The sequence below is a fragment of the Pelophylax lessonae genome, assembly GCF_965119305.1.
Source record: "Pelophylax lessonae genome assembly, chromosome: 4".
Lineage (NCBI taxonomy): Eukaryota > Metazoa > Chordata > Amphibia > Anura > Ranidae > Pelophylax > Pelophylax lessonae.
In genome coordinates this window covers 99,479,056-99,498,211 of record NC_138771.1, presented here as the reverse complement: position 1 = coordinate 99,498,211, position 19,156 = coordinate 99,479,056, and the positions used below count along the sequence as shown (strand labels likewise).

Sequence of the window (19,156 nt, the reverse complement as noted above, 5' to 3'; positions counted from 1 at the left end):
GATAAGATAAAATGTAGATGGGTTCAGGGGCTTCTAAAAAAAACGCCCAACTGCTCCTAAACGGCCATTTCCAGCGTCCCGTGTACATGGAGCCTAAACGTGTCCAAAAAAAAACCACTCTGGTTTTGAAGGGGTTAAAAAACATGGTAACCGTCCATGAGTCAAACTGTTGTGTGAATTTCTCATGACATTAAATACTGGAGCCACCACCATTGTATCCTCCCCGGTCTCCACTTTTAGTAAATATCGAAAATATCTGTTTGGGGGGTTTTAACCAATCTTCAGGCCTAAAATGACATCATTATTTTAAACATTTGCAAAAAAATAAAAGTAAAACCACTCTGGCAGTAAAAAACTAAAAAAATGTGGCGCCTGTCTGTGAGTAACGGCGCCATTAATTCTCAACAAAAAATTTACATACAAAAAATTTACTTTTAGGTCCATTTTCTTGCTCAAGCGGTCTGCGCTAAACCCCAAAAAAAGTGTTACAATGGAGTGTAAGGGATGTGTATTGGCAGTGAGGTGGTGAGGAGCCTCCTCTGGGTCGGTGGTGAGGTCCCCTGTGGTGACACATGAGGTAATGGGGGGGGGGGGATGGAATCTCCTCACCAATGGCGCTGTGCCGGGGCAGGACAGCACATGCTCCCCCGGCCTGCGCGCCTCCACCACACACAGCCAGCCTCGTCCGCCCCACCATTACCCAGCATTCCCCGCACACAGTTCACGCGAGCTCCCCGATACATCGCACAGCCCCGGCTCCGCGTTTTCCTCTGAGGGCGCCCGAGAGAATTGTCAGTGCCGGCCGCCCCTCACTCACGGTAAGCGGGCTCCCCCCGGCACGGGGTGTGCGGGGAGAATGGAGGGTAGTTTCTCTGCAGGCCCGGGGGTGGGGTAAGGAGCACACAGGAGGCTTCGCCGACCATCGCTGTGTCGGCCGCCATCTTGGCAGAGCCTGGCGTGTTGTTGCTGCCTAAACAAACAGACGGCGGAGCGCTGGTGGCAGGGCGAGGGGGGTGTGAGGAGCGGGGAGAGAGACACGATGATTAGGCGTCACACGGACGAATTTCCTGTAATTACATTGACGTGTGCCGGGGTGGCGGCTGTGTGCCCTCCGCTGGAGCCCCACACATACAATGGGAGGACATGAGGAGGAGGAGGAGGCCAACTAACCCCCCCTCCTCACTATTACACATCTATGCTACATGATCATCACTCATCATCTCCATCACTCATCTCCATCACTCATCATCTCCATCACTCATCTCCAGCATAGGCAGGAGCGGAGTACACAGGGCCATGCAGCATTGTACAACACTGGGCTTCATGGAAGAGATCATCATCACCATCCTCCTCACCACCAGAAATCATCATCACCATCCTCCTCACCACCAGAAATCATCATCACCATCCTCCTCACCACCATGATTCATCATCATAAATCACAACCATAAATCATCATCATCACCATTCTCTTCACTCACAATAAATCATCCTCCTCCTCACCACCATAATCCATCATACTCACAAATCACCGCCATCCTCTTCACTATCCTCCTCCTCACCAGAAATCATCACCATCCTCTTCATTCACAATAAATCATCATCCTCCTCCTCACCACCATAAATTCATCATACTCATAAATCACTGCCATCCTCCTCACCAGAAATCATCACCATCCTCTTCATTCACAATAAATCACAACCATCCTCCTTCTCACCATAAATCATCATCACCACAACCACCATTCTCTTCACTCACAATAAATCATCATCCTCCTCACCATCATAATTCATCATCATACTCATAAATCACCGCCATCCTCTTCACCAGAAATCATCACCATCCTCTTCACTCACAATAAATCATCATCCTCATCATAAATCACAACCACCCTCTTCACTATCCTCACCATAAATCATCACCACCATCCTCTTCACTCACAATAAATCATCATCATTCTCCTCACCACCATAATTCATCATACTCATAAATCACCGCCATCCTCTTCACTATCCTCCTCCTCACCAGAAATCATCACCATCCTCTTCACTCACAATAAATCATCATCATTCTCCTCACCACCATAATTCATCATACTCATAAATCACCGCCATCCTCTTCACTATCCTCCTCCTCACCAGAAATCATCACCATCCTCTTCACTCACAATACATCATCATCCTCCTCACCACCATGATTCATCATAATCCTCATCATAAATCACAACCATCCTCTTCACTATGCTTCTTACCATAAATCATCATCACCATCCCCTTCACTCACAATAAATCATCCTCCTCCTCACCACCATAATTCATCATCATTCTCACCATAAATCACAGCCATCCTCTTAACTATCCTCCTCACCACCAGAAATCATCCTCACCCTCCTCACCACCAGAAATCATCATTACCATCCTCTTCACTCACCACATATCATCATCCTCCTCATCACCACCATCCCTATCCTCCTCACGGTCCTATATCATCATCTTCCTCACTACCATAAATCCTCCTCCTCTCTATCCTCATCACCATCATAAATCCTCTTCGCCATCCTCATCACCACCATAAATCCTCCTCCTCGCCATCCTCATTACCACCATAAATCCTCCTCTTCGCCATCCTCATTACCACCATAAATCCTCCTCTTCGCCATCCTCATCACCACCATAAATCCTCCTCTTCGCCATCCTCATCACCACCATAAATCCTCCTCTTCGCCATCCTCATCACCACCATAAATCCTCCTCCTCGCCATTCTCATTACCACCATAAATCCTCCTCTTCGTCATCCTCATCACCACCATAAATCCTCCTCTTCGCCATCCTCATCACCACCATAAATCCTCCTCCTCGCCATTCTCATTACCACCATAAATCCTCCTCTTCGCCATCCTCATTACCACCATAAATCCTCCTCTTCGCCATCCTCATTACCACCATAAATCCTCCTCTTCGCCATCCTCATCACCACCATAAATCCTCCTCTTCGCCATCCTCATCACCACCATAAATCCTCCTCCTTGCCATCCTCATTACCACCATAAATCTTCCTCTTCGCCATCCTCATCACCACCATAAATCCTCCTCTTCGCCATCCTCATCACCACCATAAATCCTCCTCCTTGCCCTCCTCATTACCACCATAAATCTTCCTCCTCGCCATCCTCATCACCACCATAAATCCTCCTCTTCGCCATCCTCATCACCACCATAAATCCTCCTCCTCGCCATCCTCATTACCACCATAAATCATCCTCATCACCCCCATAAATCCTCCTCGCCACCCTCATCACCCCCGTAAATCATCATCCTTTTAAATCACCACCATCCTCTTCACTATCCCTCTCACATTCATAAATTATCATCATCCTCCTCACTAAATCGTCGTCCTCACCATTTGCATCACCACCATGATGCCCTGTGCACACCTGAGCTCATAAAACGCTCATCTCTAAAGTTCCAAAACGCCCAACAAGAAAAATCCCATTCATTTCAATGGCCCCTGTTCACATCTGAGAGTTTTGTCTCCTGAAGCAAAACGCCTGAAGCTCAAAAAAGTACATGAGCTTCTTTTTTTTTGGCAGATTACAATTTTTTGTTGGGATGTCAATGCCTTCCTCCAATCACCTGCAAAAAACACCCAAAAAAAACCCTGAAAACGATACGCTCAAGTGTGAATGGAGCCTAAATCCTCCTCGCCATCCTCATCACCACCATAAATCATTCTCCTTCTCGCCATCCTCCTCACCACCATAAATCCTCCTCGCCATCCTCATTACCACCATAAATCCTATCTCAACGTCCTTATCACCACCATAAATCCTCCTCACCTTTCTCATCACAACCATATATCATCCTCCTCCTCCTCGCCATCCTCATCACCACCATAAATCCTCCTCACCTTCCTCATCACAACCATATATCATCCTCCTCCTCCTCACCATCCTCATCACCACCATAAATCATCATCACCATAAATCACTAATCTCCTCCTCATACAATCTAGAATGATGAGAAGTGCAAACTTAAAATAGACAACTTTGCAGCAATCAGTCCTCAAGGTGGCCTCGTGCTGCCCCCTAATTTGGGCAAAGGGCAGCTAACCGGCAGGTTTCACCAAAAGAAGCTCTTGCACCTTTTCATTTGGGGAGCTTTGCTCATTTTGGGGCGCCATTAATAATCAACGGCACTTTCTGTATGTGGAAAATGTAAAAACACCTTTTTGCCTAAAGTGAAGCTCCGCCCAAAAGGGGAAGCTCCGCTTGTCTGCCTCCACTACCCCATTTGGCACCTTTGGGGGGGGGGGGGGCAGGTACCTGGTCTTGACAGGTATCCACTCCCACTTTCAACTCAGTTTGCTTTGGCATACAGAGCCGGAAGTTCGGCCCCCCTCCTCCTTCCCCTGCAGCCGTCCCATTCACAAGCTCAGTACTCTTTGCGCATGCGCAGTAAGAAACCAGCTGTAAAGCCGCAAGGCAGTCGAGATGATGTCACGAGCACCCGATAGCCAATTGAAAAATCAGCTCGGGAGAGGAGACTCCGCTGGATTACTGGACAGGTAAGTACCCCAATAACCACTTGCTAACTGGGCACTTATACCTCCTTACTGCCCAGGCCAATTTTCAGCTTTCAACGCTGTCGAACTTTGAATGACAATTGTGCGGTCATGCAACGCTGTATGCAAACAAAACCTTTATCAATTTTCTCACCCAAATAGAGCTTTCTTTTGGTGGTATTTATTCACCACTGGGTTTTTTATTTTTTGCTAATCAAAAAGAGACTGAAAATTTTGAAATAAAAAAAAAAAATAACGTCGGACTGTTAGTACAGTGGCTCCGCCCATATAGACAGACCCTGAACTGCGGGAAGATCAATGAACTAAGAGAGCACTCATTAGCACCCTTGCAGTTTATTGAGAACTACAGGCCTTCTGCTGCAATGGTAGATGGTACTTGTAGTCTATTCAGAAATCTGTGGATAAATGACATAGCCATGTGAGCCCCACACGGCCGCGCTGGTTTAAAATTGTGACACTGGGTGCAGGGAGAGTGCCGGCAGGTGCTGTACTGTAACATCTTACAGACTAAAGCCTAGTACACACGCAACGATTATCGGCCGACCGATCGTCCGTCTTTTGTCCAGAGTGGTGTTTGTTGGTTGGAATGTGCCTAGACTGCACACAAATTTTCCCGCACGACAAAATTCTACTTCAGAAGTGATGTCATGAGTTGGTTTGCTTTCTTTGTGTTCTTTCATCTCTGAGCATGCCCAGTCTTGCTTATTCAATTTTTCCCTGTCGAAATCTGTACTGACTGCACGAAAATCGGCTGTGTTTTGACGGCGGACAAAAATTTCATAGCCTGCACATAGAGCTGCACGATTCTGGCTAAAATGAGAATCACAATTTTTTTGCTTAGAATAAAGATCAGGATTCTCTGCGCAACATCATCTTTTACATTATATAAAAAAACAATTGGGCTAACTTGTATTTTTTCCCCAAAAAACTGCGTTTGAAAGACTTCTGCACAAATACTGTGTGACATAAAAGATTGCAGTGATCGCCATTTTATTCTCTAGAGTCTCTGCTAAAAAAATATATATAATGTTTGGGGGTTCTAAGTAATTTTCTAGCAAAAAATACTTTCAGTGCCGGTTCACACTTGTGCGAGTGCCGGGTTTGCATGTAATATCGGAGCGCACTGCTCCGACATTACATGCGATCGGCTGTGCGGTGCGAGTTTAGCCATACAGTTTGTATGGCTAAATTCGCATCGCACCCGCAGCAAACACGCACAGGAGGCATTTTTGCAGCCGCATCAGGATCGGATCGCACAGCGGTTCACACTTGTGCGATCCGATCCTGTGCGAACTGCACGATCGCACTGCGATATGCGATCAAACTGTGGGTGTCGTTAAGATTACATTGACACCCCCAGCGTATCGCATATGGCAGTGTGAACTGCCGGGGGTGCGTGTGCGATGCGGGAACAGGCTGCGAATTCGCAGCCTTCCCGCATCGCATAAGTGTGAACCGGCACTAAGAGGTTAAACTGCTCTCCCTTACAGCCGGAAGTTCATTCCTTTGATCTAGAGAACAAAAAGATACATTGTAAAGCATTTTGTTTATACTTATCTAGCAGCTTTAACAATGTTGATAAACATTTGCCGAAGACTTTTTTTTTTTTTTTACAGCTGTGAGTGAGCAGAAAACGGCTCAGTAATGCCTCGTACAAACGTACCGATCGTCGGCCGACCGATCGGCCGTCTTTTGTCCAGAGCTGTCCTGTCCGCTGAAAAGTGCAAAAGACTGCACAAGAATTTTGTCCGCCGACTGCAGAAGTGATGTCATGTGATGGTTAACTTTCCCTGTGTTTTTTCTTCTCTGAGCATGCCCAGTCTTGCAAATCTGCTGATTGTCGGCCGAATTCTGTACTGACTGGCGAACAATCGGCCGTTCTGGTGTCGGCCAACAAAAATTTTAATGCTTGCACGACAGATTCTGTTCGGCCGAAAATGCGCTGTCGGAAGCATCATACTAACAAGCCTACAATCGGCCGATCGGTCGTCGGCCGAATATTTACGGCCGACAATCGGTACGTGTGTATGAGGCTTAAGAATCGAGGACATGCAGTTTAAGATCGTCAGGGGGGTGAATCGAGATCGCGATTTTTTTAACGATTAATTGTGCAGCTCTACCTGCACACCAGATTTTTTTCGGCCGAAAAGTCGGAGTCGGTTGTCGGAAGCATCATACTAACAAGCCGAAAATCGGCAGATCGGTCTTCGGACAAAAATTCCCTGACGATTTTCGACGCGTGTGTACGAGGCTTTACACCCTAAAAAGGGGCGTAACCTGTTACAAAGGTGAACTTATCCTTTAATGGCACCCCCTAGGTAGTTCGGAAATGGTGCAGTAGCTTCTTTGGCGCATTTGAATAATTGATAAAGTGAATAATTTGCCCTATGCTGTCGCTTGAAAAACACACCAAAGAAAGTGTAATAAAACCTCCACACATTAGCACAACACACAGGTGTGAATGAGGATGAGTAAGGCTCCATTCATATCTGCCCATGTGTCATTTATTGGCTTTCCAAATGTAGCCAACAGACACCAAAGAAACGCACAAAGCTCTATGCCCAAAAAGGTGCAGAAGCTTCTTTGACGTGTTTGTCGCATGTAGGGAGCACATTCAAATGATTGGGCTGCTCCCTGTGTGTCACGCAAAAAACGTGTATTTACATGAGGCCTAGATTTATATAAGGTCTTAGGGCTCATTCACAGGCAGGGAAGAAGCAATATGTCACCACACAGCCCACTTTAACCATTGCCTTTCCCGCTCGTGGGGTAGCCCACTGAAATGATTGGGGATAAGTGGAAATGCATCCACGCAGATGTAAGGTGTTAGGCTTTAGGTTTTAGGGCTGCCCCCCCCCCTGGACCTGACCACCAACATTCCCCAGGCCCGCCAACCATGTTGTCATCCTCCTCCAGTCCCATGTCCTACTTCTCCATTCCCATGTCCTCTTTCATTCCATGTCCTCCTCCTCCTCCAGTTCCATCGCCTCCATCCCAAAAAAATAAAGGTGAATGGTTCTAGTAAATGCTGCCCCTCCTGTGAAGGCGTGAACAGCTGGAGAACAGGGGAGGGCAGGGTCTACAGCTGTGTGTGAGGGGCAGGACCCCCTACATAGTGCCAGTCTGCAAGGGATTGGCAGAGCTTAGAATTGAATGGTATTGCAAGGAGAGATGGCAACCTACCCTGTTTGGGGCCCCCCCGGGATGCCCGGGCCCCCTAAATGTGTATGGGCTGTACCCCCCTGATGGCGGCCCTGTGTATATATGTGTATTTTCTGAACAGAATACAGGTTCTTGCTGGCGTAGGTTGCAGTATAGATCCTGTGTAAAATAATTGCATTCAGACACATGCAGTTCTTCCAGTGGCTTTGTGTATGTGTAACCTACATTTACACATGAAAGACTTTCAGGTATGTATGGCCCCATGCACAGCTGTGTCTTTTTTATTTTTTTTTTGTACTCCACTAAACACCAGCCCATTGATTTCTATAGTGCTATGTTTAGAGGCGTACAAAACTGTATGCTATATGCATCTAAACGCAGCTGGCTGGCCAAGGTAGCAGAAGATCCCGTGTAATTAACGCACCTAAGGGATTTGACTTTAGACACATACACCATTTAGGCATGAACAGTTCTTTTAGTGACTGTATATGTGTATGCATATACATGCTTTTCATGTATAAGTATGAACTCTGTAGATATATATATATATATATATATATATATATATATATATACATACGGCCTCAGGCGCGGTTGTGTCCTGTTTTCTTTGTGTGTGTGAGAAGGTGGCTCACATTTTTATTTGTAGCTGTGTGTATGTCCTCATTGATTCCTATAGTGCTGTGTTTAGATGCATACTAAATGATATGCTCCACATCTAGGCACCTGTGGGAATGAGCCTTTAAAGTGATAAACCTGTTTTTTATGGCACAGTCCAGCTTTTACAAAAGTCGATACAATAAAGAATGCGCATCTATTCGATTTTTGCACTGACACCTGCAGAGCTTTGCAAATGTGATAGTGGATGATGGGTGCAGTGCATCGGTTTCTGCATTGTTTTATCCCAGCTCCAGGTCTGTACAGAGGTAGAGACTTTCTGGTATGGGGCTAAAGGAAGTAATCAATAGACTACAAGCGTGGTGTTGTCCTCCATTGAGACCTGTGAGTCCCTCTGCCGATGGCATATGGCCATATGAGACCTGTCTTCTTTCCATTCGTAGGCCTTTGTGAATGCATGATGTGGCTGTGCGGGCAGAGCGGTGCACAGCTGCGTCAAATTCAAACACAGAAGTCTGCAGTGTGAAGCAGCCCTTGGTGGGGGGGGGGGGGGTGTGTGTATGTGTGTGGGGGGTACATGTGGCCATACAGACAATTCAGGTATGGTTGTCTCATGCAATTTTTTATTTTAAAATATTGCATTTGATAAAAGATAAAGGGTCAATTAATCAATCTAAGATTCTGAATTTGAGGTCAATACCACAAATGTGTTAAATATGTAAGGTAAATCCTCTACAAATTAAAATGAATCATTAACCACTTAAGCACCAGGCCTATTTCTGACACTTTATACAAGTTAAAATCAGTATTTTTGCTAGAAAATGACTTAGAAACCCCAAACATTATATACGGTATATATATATATATATATATATATATATATATATATATATATATATATATTTAGCAAAGACTCTGGAGAATAAAATGGCGGTCGTTTTCAATATTTTTTGTCAGACGGTGTTTGCGCAGAAGTCTTTCAAATGCAATTTTTTGGGAAAAAATAAATTTCACTGGACTTAAACAGTAGCCCATTTTTTTCCCTATAATATGAAAGATAATGTTACGCAGAGTAAATTGATACCCAACATGTCATGCTTTAAAATTGTGCACGCTCGTGGAATGGCGACAAACATTGGTACTTAAAAATCTCCATAGGCGACTATTTAAACATTTCTACAGGCTACCAGTTTAGAGTTACAGAGGAGGTCTAGGGCTAGAATTATTGCTCTCCCTCTAACGACTGTGGCGATTCCTCACATGTGTGGTTTGAACACCATTTACATATGTGGGCGCAACTTGCATATGCGTTCGCTTCTGCGCGTGAGCTCGGAGGGACGGGGCGCTTGAAATTTTTTTTTTCTTTTTTTTATCTTTTTTTTTTTTTCCTTTTAGTTATTATTTTTACACTGTCCCTTAAAAAAAATAATCACTTTTATTCCTGTTACAAGGAATGTAAAAAACTCAAAAAAAGACCCCAGATGTTACTAAAAAAAACAACAAACAAAAAAACAATTTTTCATCATGAAAAAAAATGGGCCCTTTAAGGGTCAGCTTTTGGCCTCACTCGACTTCCTGCCTAGGAGGGGAGAGGACCGGATTGTTCTCCTCGCTATTGACGGCCCTGGTATGCGTGGAAGACGACCGGAAAAGTGATTCAGCTGTGAATCTGCCGCTGGGACCACTTTTATGAGAAAGAAGACCGCCTGCCCAGTAAAAAAATACCGGGGTTATGGCAGCAAATACCGGTATGTAACATCAAAGTAGCGACATATACAGTGGGTACGGAAAGTATTCAGACCCCCTTAAATTTTTCACTCTTTGTTATATTGCAGCCATTTGCTAAAATCATCACACAGGTGTGTGGCTTTCCTAATCAAGTCCAATCAGTATAATCAAACACAGCTGGACTCAAATGAAGGTGTAGAACCATCTCAAGGATGATCAGAAGAAATGGAAAGCACCTGAGTTAAATATATGAGTGTCACAGCAAAGGGTCTGAATACTTAGGACCATGTGATATTTCAGTTTTTCTTTTTTAATAAATCTGCAACAATGTCAACAATTCTGTGTTTTTCTGTCAGTATGGGGTGCTATGTGTACATTCATGAGGAAGAAGAATGAACCTAAATGATTTTAGCAAATGGCTGCAATATAACAAAGAGTGAAAAATTTAAGGGGGTCTGAATACTTTCCGTACCCACTGTAACTGCGGCGGGCGGTCCGGAAGTGGTTAAGAAACAAACACATTGTACAGGCAGTCAATATTGTAAACATTTACAAAATAACAGTGAGGTAAGCTCTGCACTGGACAGTAAGTTATAAGTATACAATGTATCAGTGTGATAATACTTTTCCCTTATGGCCTGTACACATGATCAGAAAATCATAGGAAAAATACAGCTGTCTAAGCAATCCTATGATAATCTAATCTAAGTACACAGCTTTCGAGAGCCGATCACGACAATTCATGCAAAATTATCCGATGGGACAAACATGAACATTTTTCACGTACGATACCAGATTGTGCGATTTTCAAGTAATCCATGGCTTTGCAAATTTGCTTTGAATCTAGGAGCCAGCTAAAACAGTTAGGAGACAGTTTTTTTTTAACTGACAAATCTTACAGGTAGAACATGTAACGCAATCCTTAAGGTAAACTTATCCTTCAACTCTTTCACAGCCAGAGCATTTTTTGCACTCGTTTAACCACTCTACTACCGCTCACAGTAATACTACTGCGGCAGAGTGGCTCGTTCCCGTCCAGCCACGTAGTATTAACGTGACTGGACTCCTCCCCTTCTGGGCGGCGCTTGCGCGCCGCCGGAGGCTCGCTCCCGCTGTTTTCATTCACAGCGGGAGTCGGGCCAGGGGAGGAGCAGCGGCGATCGCCGCTGCTCTTACCCGATCGTCGGGGATCGAGTCTGGAGATCCGCCCGCTGTGTGTAAACACAGCGGGCGGATCTCCATAGTGACAGGGAGTGACAGATCGGACTGTTCAGCATAGCTGGACATCCGATCTGTCCATGAATCACATAGTCACCTCCCCCCCTACACGTCAGTAAGCACCAGGCATACATTAACCCCTCCCTCTCCAATAAAATTAACCCCTTCCCTGCCAGTGTCATTTTTACAGTAACAGTGCATATATATAGCACTGATTACTGCAGTAATGTCACTGGTACCCCCAAAAGTGTCAAAAATGTCAGTCAGGGGTCCGGTCTGTCCGCCGCAATGTCGCAGTCCCGCAAAAAAAATCGCAGATCGCCGCCATTACGCGTTAAAAAAAAAACACCAAAAATGACAGAAATCTTTCCCTTTGTTAGTAAACGCAATAACTTTTGCGCAAACCAATCAAAATACGCTTATTGCGATTTTTTTTACCAAACATATGTAGCATAAAACAAATTGGCCAAAAACTTTTAAAAAAATTGGTTTTTACATCTTTTTTGGGGGGAATTTCATATAAAAAAATGTGAAAAATATTGTTATTTTTTCAAAATAAACGCTCTTTTTTTGTTTATAGCGCAAAAAGTAAAAATCGCACAGGTGATCAAATACCACCAAAAGAAAGCTCTGTTTGTGGGAAAAAAAGGACGTAAATTTCGTTTGGGTACGGCGTCGCACGACCGCGCAATTGTCAGTTGAAGTCGCACAGCGCCGAATCGCAAAAAGTGGCCTGGACGGAAGACAGCAAAATCCTCCGGTTGTAAAGTGGTTAATCACTTGCCGTCTGCTTACGTTGATAGTACTGCGGCAAAGTGGTCTACTATCGTCTGACGACGTAGATCTACGTCATCAGACACTCCCCTTTCTCGGCGGCGTGCTCCCGCTGTATTCAGTCACAGCGGGAGTCGGGCCAGGGGAGGAGCAGCGGCGGTCGCCGCTGCTCTTCCCCGATCGTCAAGGATCTAGTGTGGAGATCCGCCTGCTTGTGTAAACACAAGCGGGCGGATCTCCTAAGTGACAGGCAGGGTCATGGATCTGTCCTTGTGTCACACAGTCACCTCCCCCCACACACGTCAGTAAGCACCAGGCATACATTAACCCCTCCCTCTCCAATAAAATTAACCCCTTCCCTGCCAGTGTCATTTTTACAGTAACAGTGCATATATATATAGCACTGATTACTGTAGTAATGTCACTGGTACCCCCAAAAGTGTCAAAAATGTCAGTCAAGGGTCCGATCTGTCCGCCGCAATGTCGCAGTCCCGCAAAAAAAATCGCAGATCGCCGCCATTACTCGTTAAAAAAAAAAACACCAAAAATGACAGAAATCTTTCCCTTAGTTAGTAAACGCAATAACTTTTGCGCAAACCAATCAAAATACGCTTATTGTGAATTTTTTTACCAAACATAGGTAACAGAAAACAAATTGGCCAAAAATGTAAAAAAATTTAGATTTTTACATTTTTTGGGGGGGAATTTCATATAAAAAATGTGAAAAATATTGTTGTTTTTTCAAAATTTACGCTCTTTTTTTTATAGCGCAAAAAGTAAAAATCACACAGGTGATCAAATACCACCAAAAGAAAGCTCCGTTTGTGGGAAAAAAAAGGACGTAAATTTAGTTTGGGTATGGCGTCGCACGACCGCGCAATTGTCAGTTAAAGTCGCACCGCGCCGAATCGCAAAAAGTGGCCCAGACGTAAGACAGCAAAATCCTCTAGTGGTAAAGTGGTTCAAAAATAATTTTAGGTAGGGATGCACCGAAACCGAAAATGCAGGATGCCCTTGGCCGAAAACCGAAACCGAAAATGACTTTTCCCCCCAAATAAATTTAAAATGGATAGAACAGGGGCATACACCAAAAACAGGCAGGCGTACACCTGCCGCTGCCACCCTGTCACAGTATATGTACTGTGACGGGTTGGCAAGAGGTTAATTTAATTACCAATGGTATTTGTATTATGAAGCATGAGGGGTTAATGTATTGCCACTGCTTGTCACTCATCTATTAGTGACTGACCAGTGGCAGGTAATTAACCCCTTTGTGCTGCATTAGTGCAACCAGTATCAGTGTTAATTAACACTGGTTGCACTAATGCAGCACAAAGGGGTTAATTACCTGCCACTGGTCAGTCACTAATAGATGAGTGACCAGCAGTGGCAATACATTAACCCCTCATGCTTCATAATACAAATATCATTGGTAAGCTGCCTCAGCTCCCCCCCCCCCCCCCACTGCCTCAGCTACCCCTCCTCGGGTGTCCTTCATTCAAAAGTCCCGCCTCTGGCCGGGGACACCGCCTCTCAATGACGTCCCTACTACTCTGTGCATTAGTGAATGGACATACCAGGCGGGAGGGCGGGGCGAGCGGCCGCTATAGATATTACTATGTGATCCTTCCCTGTGCATCCCTGTCAGCCTGTCAGTGTCAACTATGTGTGAATGAGAACAGAACTGACCTAACCCCGGGCGGGGGGGCGGGGCGAGCGGCCGCTATAGATATTACTATGTGATCCATCCCTGTGCATCCCAGTAAGCCTGTCAACTATGTGTGAATGAGAACAGAACAGAACTGACCTGACACCGGGCGGGGGGAGCGGCCGCTATTAGCTGTAACTATGTGAGCGCTTCACTTCCTTGTCAGCGGAGATACATGCCTGTCAGGGAAGTGAAACGCTCACATAGTTACAGCTAATAGCGCCCGCTCCCCCCGCCCGGTGTCAGGTCAGTTCTGTTCTGTTCTCATTCACACATAGTTGACAGGCTTACAGGGATGCACAGGGATGGATCACATAGTAATATCTATAGCGGCCGCTCGCCCCGCCCCCCCGCCCGGTGTTAGGTCAGTTCTGTTCTCATTCACACATAGTTGACACGGACAGGCTGACAGGGATGCACAGGGAAGGATCACATAGTAATATCTATAGCGGCCGCTCGCCCCGCCCTCCCGCCTGGTATGTCCATTCACTAATGCAGAGTAGTAGGGACGTCATTGAGAGGCGGACGGCCGGCCAGAGGCAGGACTTTTAAAGCCTGCCCTGCGCTGCGCTGTGCCCTCCTCCTTCTCCACGGCGGCCATTATTTTCGGCAATGTTAACCCATTATCGGCCGATAATTTCGGTGGCCGAAATTTCGGTGCATCCCTAATTTTAGGCCAGAAGATTACATAATGATATATTTTTTAAATGGAGACCCTGGAGAATAAATTAGTGGTAGTTCCAATTTTTTATGTCACAGAATATTACCACAAAGGTCTAAGAAACACAACATTTCTGTAAGAAAACATAATAAAAGTAAATTCTAGGGGACACAAAAATGCAATAAATTACCCAATTTACGCTGGGTGTTGGAAGAATTCGAGCCCTGGTTTAATCAGTACAGTTGTCACCCAAAAATACAATACATGACATGACATTGCAGCATGTCCGAATTTTTATTCGGTTGTACAAGAACGTTCGTAACTTTAGTAACCTCTTTTATTTTCGATATGAGACTAGCATGCAAAAAAAAAAAAAAAGTATGATATTCGTCTGATAATCTCATGGTGTGTACCGGCATTAGGCTTCATGCACACTGGGCTTAAAAATACACCAGTTCCCTTGGCAGAAAAAAGCGCTCATATAGAGCGTTTTTGTACACAGTTTAGGAGAGTTTTGTGATTTTGTTTTTTTCCTGCCAGAAAGCTCCAATTGAAACGCTGAGCTCAAAATATGCCTGTAATCATCCAAATGTGCATGGACACATAGAATAGCATTGAGCTGCATTTACAGGCAGAACACAAAACTCCTGTAGAAGCCCAATGTGCATGGAGCCTTAGCTCAGGAATGTAATTAAATTGTACCATTGTACTAGGAGGTCATTCTATAAATGAGGGCACACTAAGGCCTCATGCAGTTTGGCCAGTGTTTATCCAGCTCTTCTAAACGCCTTTCTCCTGATAGGACAAAAGCAGCGTCACAAACGCATTTAGGTGTGTCAAGCCCTTGGGCGTTAATTTATTGTGGCCATTGAAATGAATAAATTCCCAAGCACTTGACGCACCTAATGTTTAAGTGTGTTTAGGCAGGTCATGCTTTATTCCTGCCAAAATGCTGCTGCTCCTGAACTCGCTGGCAGTGTTTTTTTTCTGCCTTTAAATGCCTGTAAATGAATCTCTTCCATGCTCTTGAGACTGTGCTGGGAGACACAGCAAACCTTCTGGCAATGGCACGTATTGATGTGCCATCCTGGAGGAGTTGGACTATCTGTGCAACCTCTATAACAGGGGTAATGAATTAAAATTCAAGGAGGTCCGGTTGCCAAAATTTTCTTTGGGCCGAGGTCCGAATCTGAAGTCTGTGCTATGACTTAGAAAGATGGGCAAAACAAAACGTGTCCATCAGCATTGCTCTTAACATAAAATATGCCCATTAGAGTGCCCCTTAACATAAAATGTGTCCATCAGCGTGACCCTTAACATAAAATAAGGGGCACTCTGATGGGCACATTTTATGTTAGGGGGCACTCTGATGGGCACATTTTGTTAGGGGGAACTCTGATGGGCACATTTTATGTTAAGGGACACTCTGATGGGCACATTTTACACATTTTATGTTAGGGGGCACTCTGATGGGCAAAACAAAATGTGTCCATCAGTGTTGCTCTTAACATAAAATATGCCCATTAGAGTGCCCCCTAACATAAAATGTGTAAAATGTGCCCATCAGTGCCCCCTAACATAAAATGTGCCCATCAGCGTGCCCCTTAGCATAAAATTTGCCCATCAGCGTGACCCTTAACATAAAATAAGGGGCACGCTGATGGGCACATTTTATTTTACGGGGCACTCTGATGGGCACATTTTCTTTTTTATGGGGCACTCTAATGAGCACTACAAAATATGCCCATCACTTTAAAAACCTCTCATCAGCTTTAAGTGCATCTTTGAAATTGGGGACCACATTGCTTTTTCCCCTTGTGCTCCACATACCTGGAGCCAGTAGTCGAGCCAGGAGCCGAGCAGCAGGGAGGCGGGACGCACACATAATGTCACGCCCCAACTCGCTGCCCGGCTGAATGGGAGCCGCAGTCAGGAGCAGGGCGCGCGTGTGACATCACGCCCCTACTCGTGGCCCGGCAGGACACCGGCTGGGAATGAGTCGGGAGCCGCAGTAAGGAGGGGGCGTGGCGCAGCAAACCAGTGACTGAGAACAGGAGGCGGCCTCGCGGTCCGGGCAGAAGCATCGTGCGGTTCGTCAATGGGCCGCCATTTAGTGATGGCCGCTCTATAGGGTCCAGGTATTGCCTCATGCTACCAGTGGTGACACTGACCCTAGCCAAATGCCAAACTAGTGAAAAACAGTCACAAAAGATGAGTTGGGAAAAAAATGTTAGTGGCTTCCACCTGAGGTCATCTCATTGTTGCCCATCTAGTGCCCCTGTTGCTAATTTCATTAACACCAAAGCAGCTGAAAATGATTAACAACCCCCTCTGCTACTGAACTGGCCGGATCAATATCCCAGGAGTTTAATTGACTTGATGCTATACTCTGATTAAAAAGCGTTCCTTTAATTGTTTTGAGCAGTGTATATGTGAAGCACTGAATAAATTGGTGGCGCTATATAAGTACCTGTAATAAATAATAAAATACAGCTTGAGTTATTTTAAGGCAAAAACGAATGTGGTATTTATCACTTTATGAATTAAAAAAAGGTGAACTAACCTTCTAACCACTTTTTTTAGAACTGTACATTTTAAAACGGCGAAGTGGTGGACGGTTATATTGCCAGTGCAAGCAGCTCCATACCTTTAGATGACGGGGATCACATGATGTAAACAATGAGCCCTCCTCTTCCTCTTATAACTTAGGAAGGGGAGCAACAGGAGCTAATGAATAAATAATTCATCATTAGTTCCTGATCAGTGCACACAATCACAGCAGCAGTATATAAAGTTTATCCCCTGCACCCCTCTCTTCTACACATCTGATCTCCACACTGTCCAAGTGACCTGTATATTGACCCTTCATTCCCCTTTTCATGCACATCTGTTTAAGGGCTCTTTCACACGGGCGGTCCGATCAGATCCGCCTGTCAGTTTTTTAGGCGGATCTGATCGGATCCTCCATGCAGCTCTATGAGGCAGAGGGTGTCAGCGGAGGTCACCTCCGCTGACACCCTCTGCCATCTGCATCCGATCCTGTGCTGAAATCTGGACAGATGGAAACCCTATTTTTCCATCCGTTCAGTAATCGGAGCGGAGCGGATCTGATGAGAGCAGACAAGCGGTCCGCTCTCCTCCGATCCCCCATAGAGGGCAGCGGGTGCTGTGACACCTCCCTCTCCGCTCTGTGAGCGGAGACGGAGCTGTCATCCGCCCGGCTCAGCGGGGATCGCGGATCGATCCCCGCTGAGCAACACGGATCCGCCTGCGGAGGCGGACCGTGTGAAAGAAGCCAAACTCTTTCACCTCCATGCTTCCACTGTGTGTGACCTGTACGTTAACCTCTTCATCTTCTCTTCCCTCTGTGTATAACCCATATGTGCTGTATCTAGTGCACCACTACCATGTTCATGATTTAACCCCCTCAATACTAGCATGTTTCTTGGATTGCAACAACTGTGGCAAAAGATAAGATTACCTTTATGCGTCCAGTGTCTGCTTTTCTGAAAGGGTTTTTTTTGCGAGTTTTTATACTGTCATTTAAATTTTTGTTTTTTAACTTATAGTAAGGGAAAATTATCATTTCTTTTAATTATGTATTTATTTTGGCCTTTTTTCTTTGTCATAAAACTTGAAAACCCAATGGTTATTAAATGCCGCCAGAAGAGAGCTGTGACATAAAATATATTATTAATTAAAGTATACGTGGAGCCTTATGGGCTATACACACTATACAATTGTCTTTGGATTTTTTCCTTTAGATTTACCAAAACCATTTAATATGAGATCAAATCTACACTTTCAATTTGTCTGCAATCTGGCAGGCCCTTGCACTACATAGTAAAGGTAAATCTAAAGGAAATCTAACAACAAAAGTTGTATAGTGTGTATCCAGCTTTACCTTGTAAAACAACCCATTCAACGTTTAAGTGTGTATCTAAAAGATAATATATACTTTTTTTTTTTTTTTTTTAAATAAGTGATCACATAACTTCTATTTTCAGTTACATGAGGGGCTTAGAGAGGTTGGGGTGGATACTGCAGTGGGGGACATGTCAGCAAGAGGCAAAGAAACAGCAGTACACTAATCTTCCCAGTGATTAGCTGTGGGGGGTTTGTGTGTCAGCACAAATCTGACCATTGAAAGAAAGGCAGGGTGAGCTGACCATATTGTGACGGATGAACTTCAATGCCTACTGTGGCCAGTTTGAAATAGGAATACATGGTGTCTGGCAGAAACACCAGGTGTTTCACACAAAGGAAGCAATGCACAAAGAAAAATATACTTTTTCCAGAAGTACAAGGTGCAACAGACATATATCAGGAATATGAAATGTTAGGGTAACATACAATTTAATTTGGGTACAGTGATTTATGAGTAATCGTCATTCAAAGTATAATAGCACTAGAAATGGAAATATGGCTAGATAAGGAAGGGGTATAACGGGCTGGTACTCAAGTGGTTAAACATTTCAGCAGTGGAGGTCCACACTTACATTAGATGCTACTTCTCCCTCTTTAAACCTTGCCTTTCTCCCTTGTTTAAAACAATGTATTTGCTTGCACCATGGAACACAGAGCTAATGAAGTACTAGCTGCTGTTAATTAACCACTGTGAAATGACGCCAGCAGGAACCCTCTGGGGTGGACGTCACATGACGTCTGCCTGTACTCGCCACTCTCCCGCGTATCGATCGGGGA

The 19,156-nt window shown here is 44.8% G+C and overlaps 1 protein-coding gene across 3 annotated transcripts in view; it reads left to right on the top strand.

The window, feature by feature from the left end:
- Positions 1-530: 530 nt before the first annotated feature.
- ZNF280D (zinc finger protein 280D) overlaps positions 531-19,156 on the top strand; it is a 138,462-nt gene continuing 119,836 nt past the window's right edge. For all 3 annotated transcript variants that reach the window (XR_014225140.1, XM_082253418.1, XM_082253417.1), the window contains exon 1: positions 531-818. Coding sequence is in view for 2 of the 3 variants with exons in the window: in XM_082253418.1 (XP_082109544.1) it covers positions 612-818 (207 nt within the window). In the remaining variant the exon portion in view is untranslated. The remainder of the gene's footprint in view (positions 819-19,156) is intronic.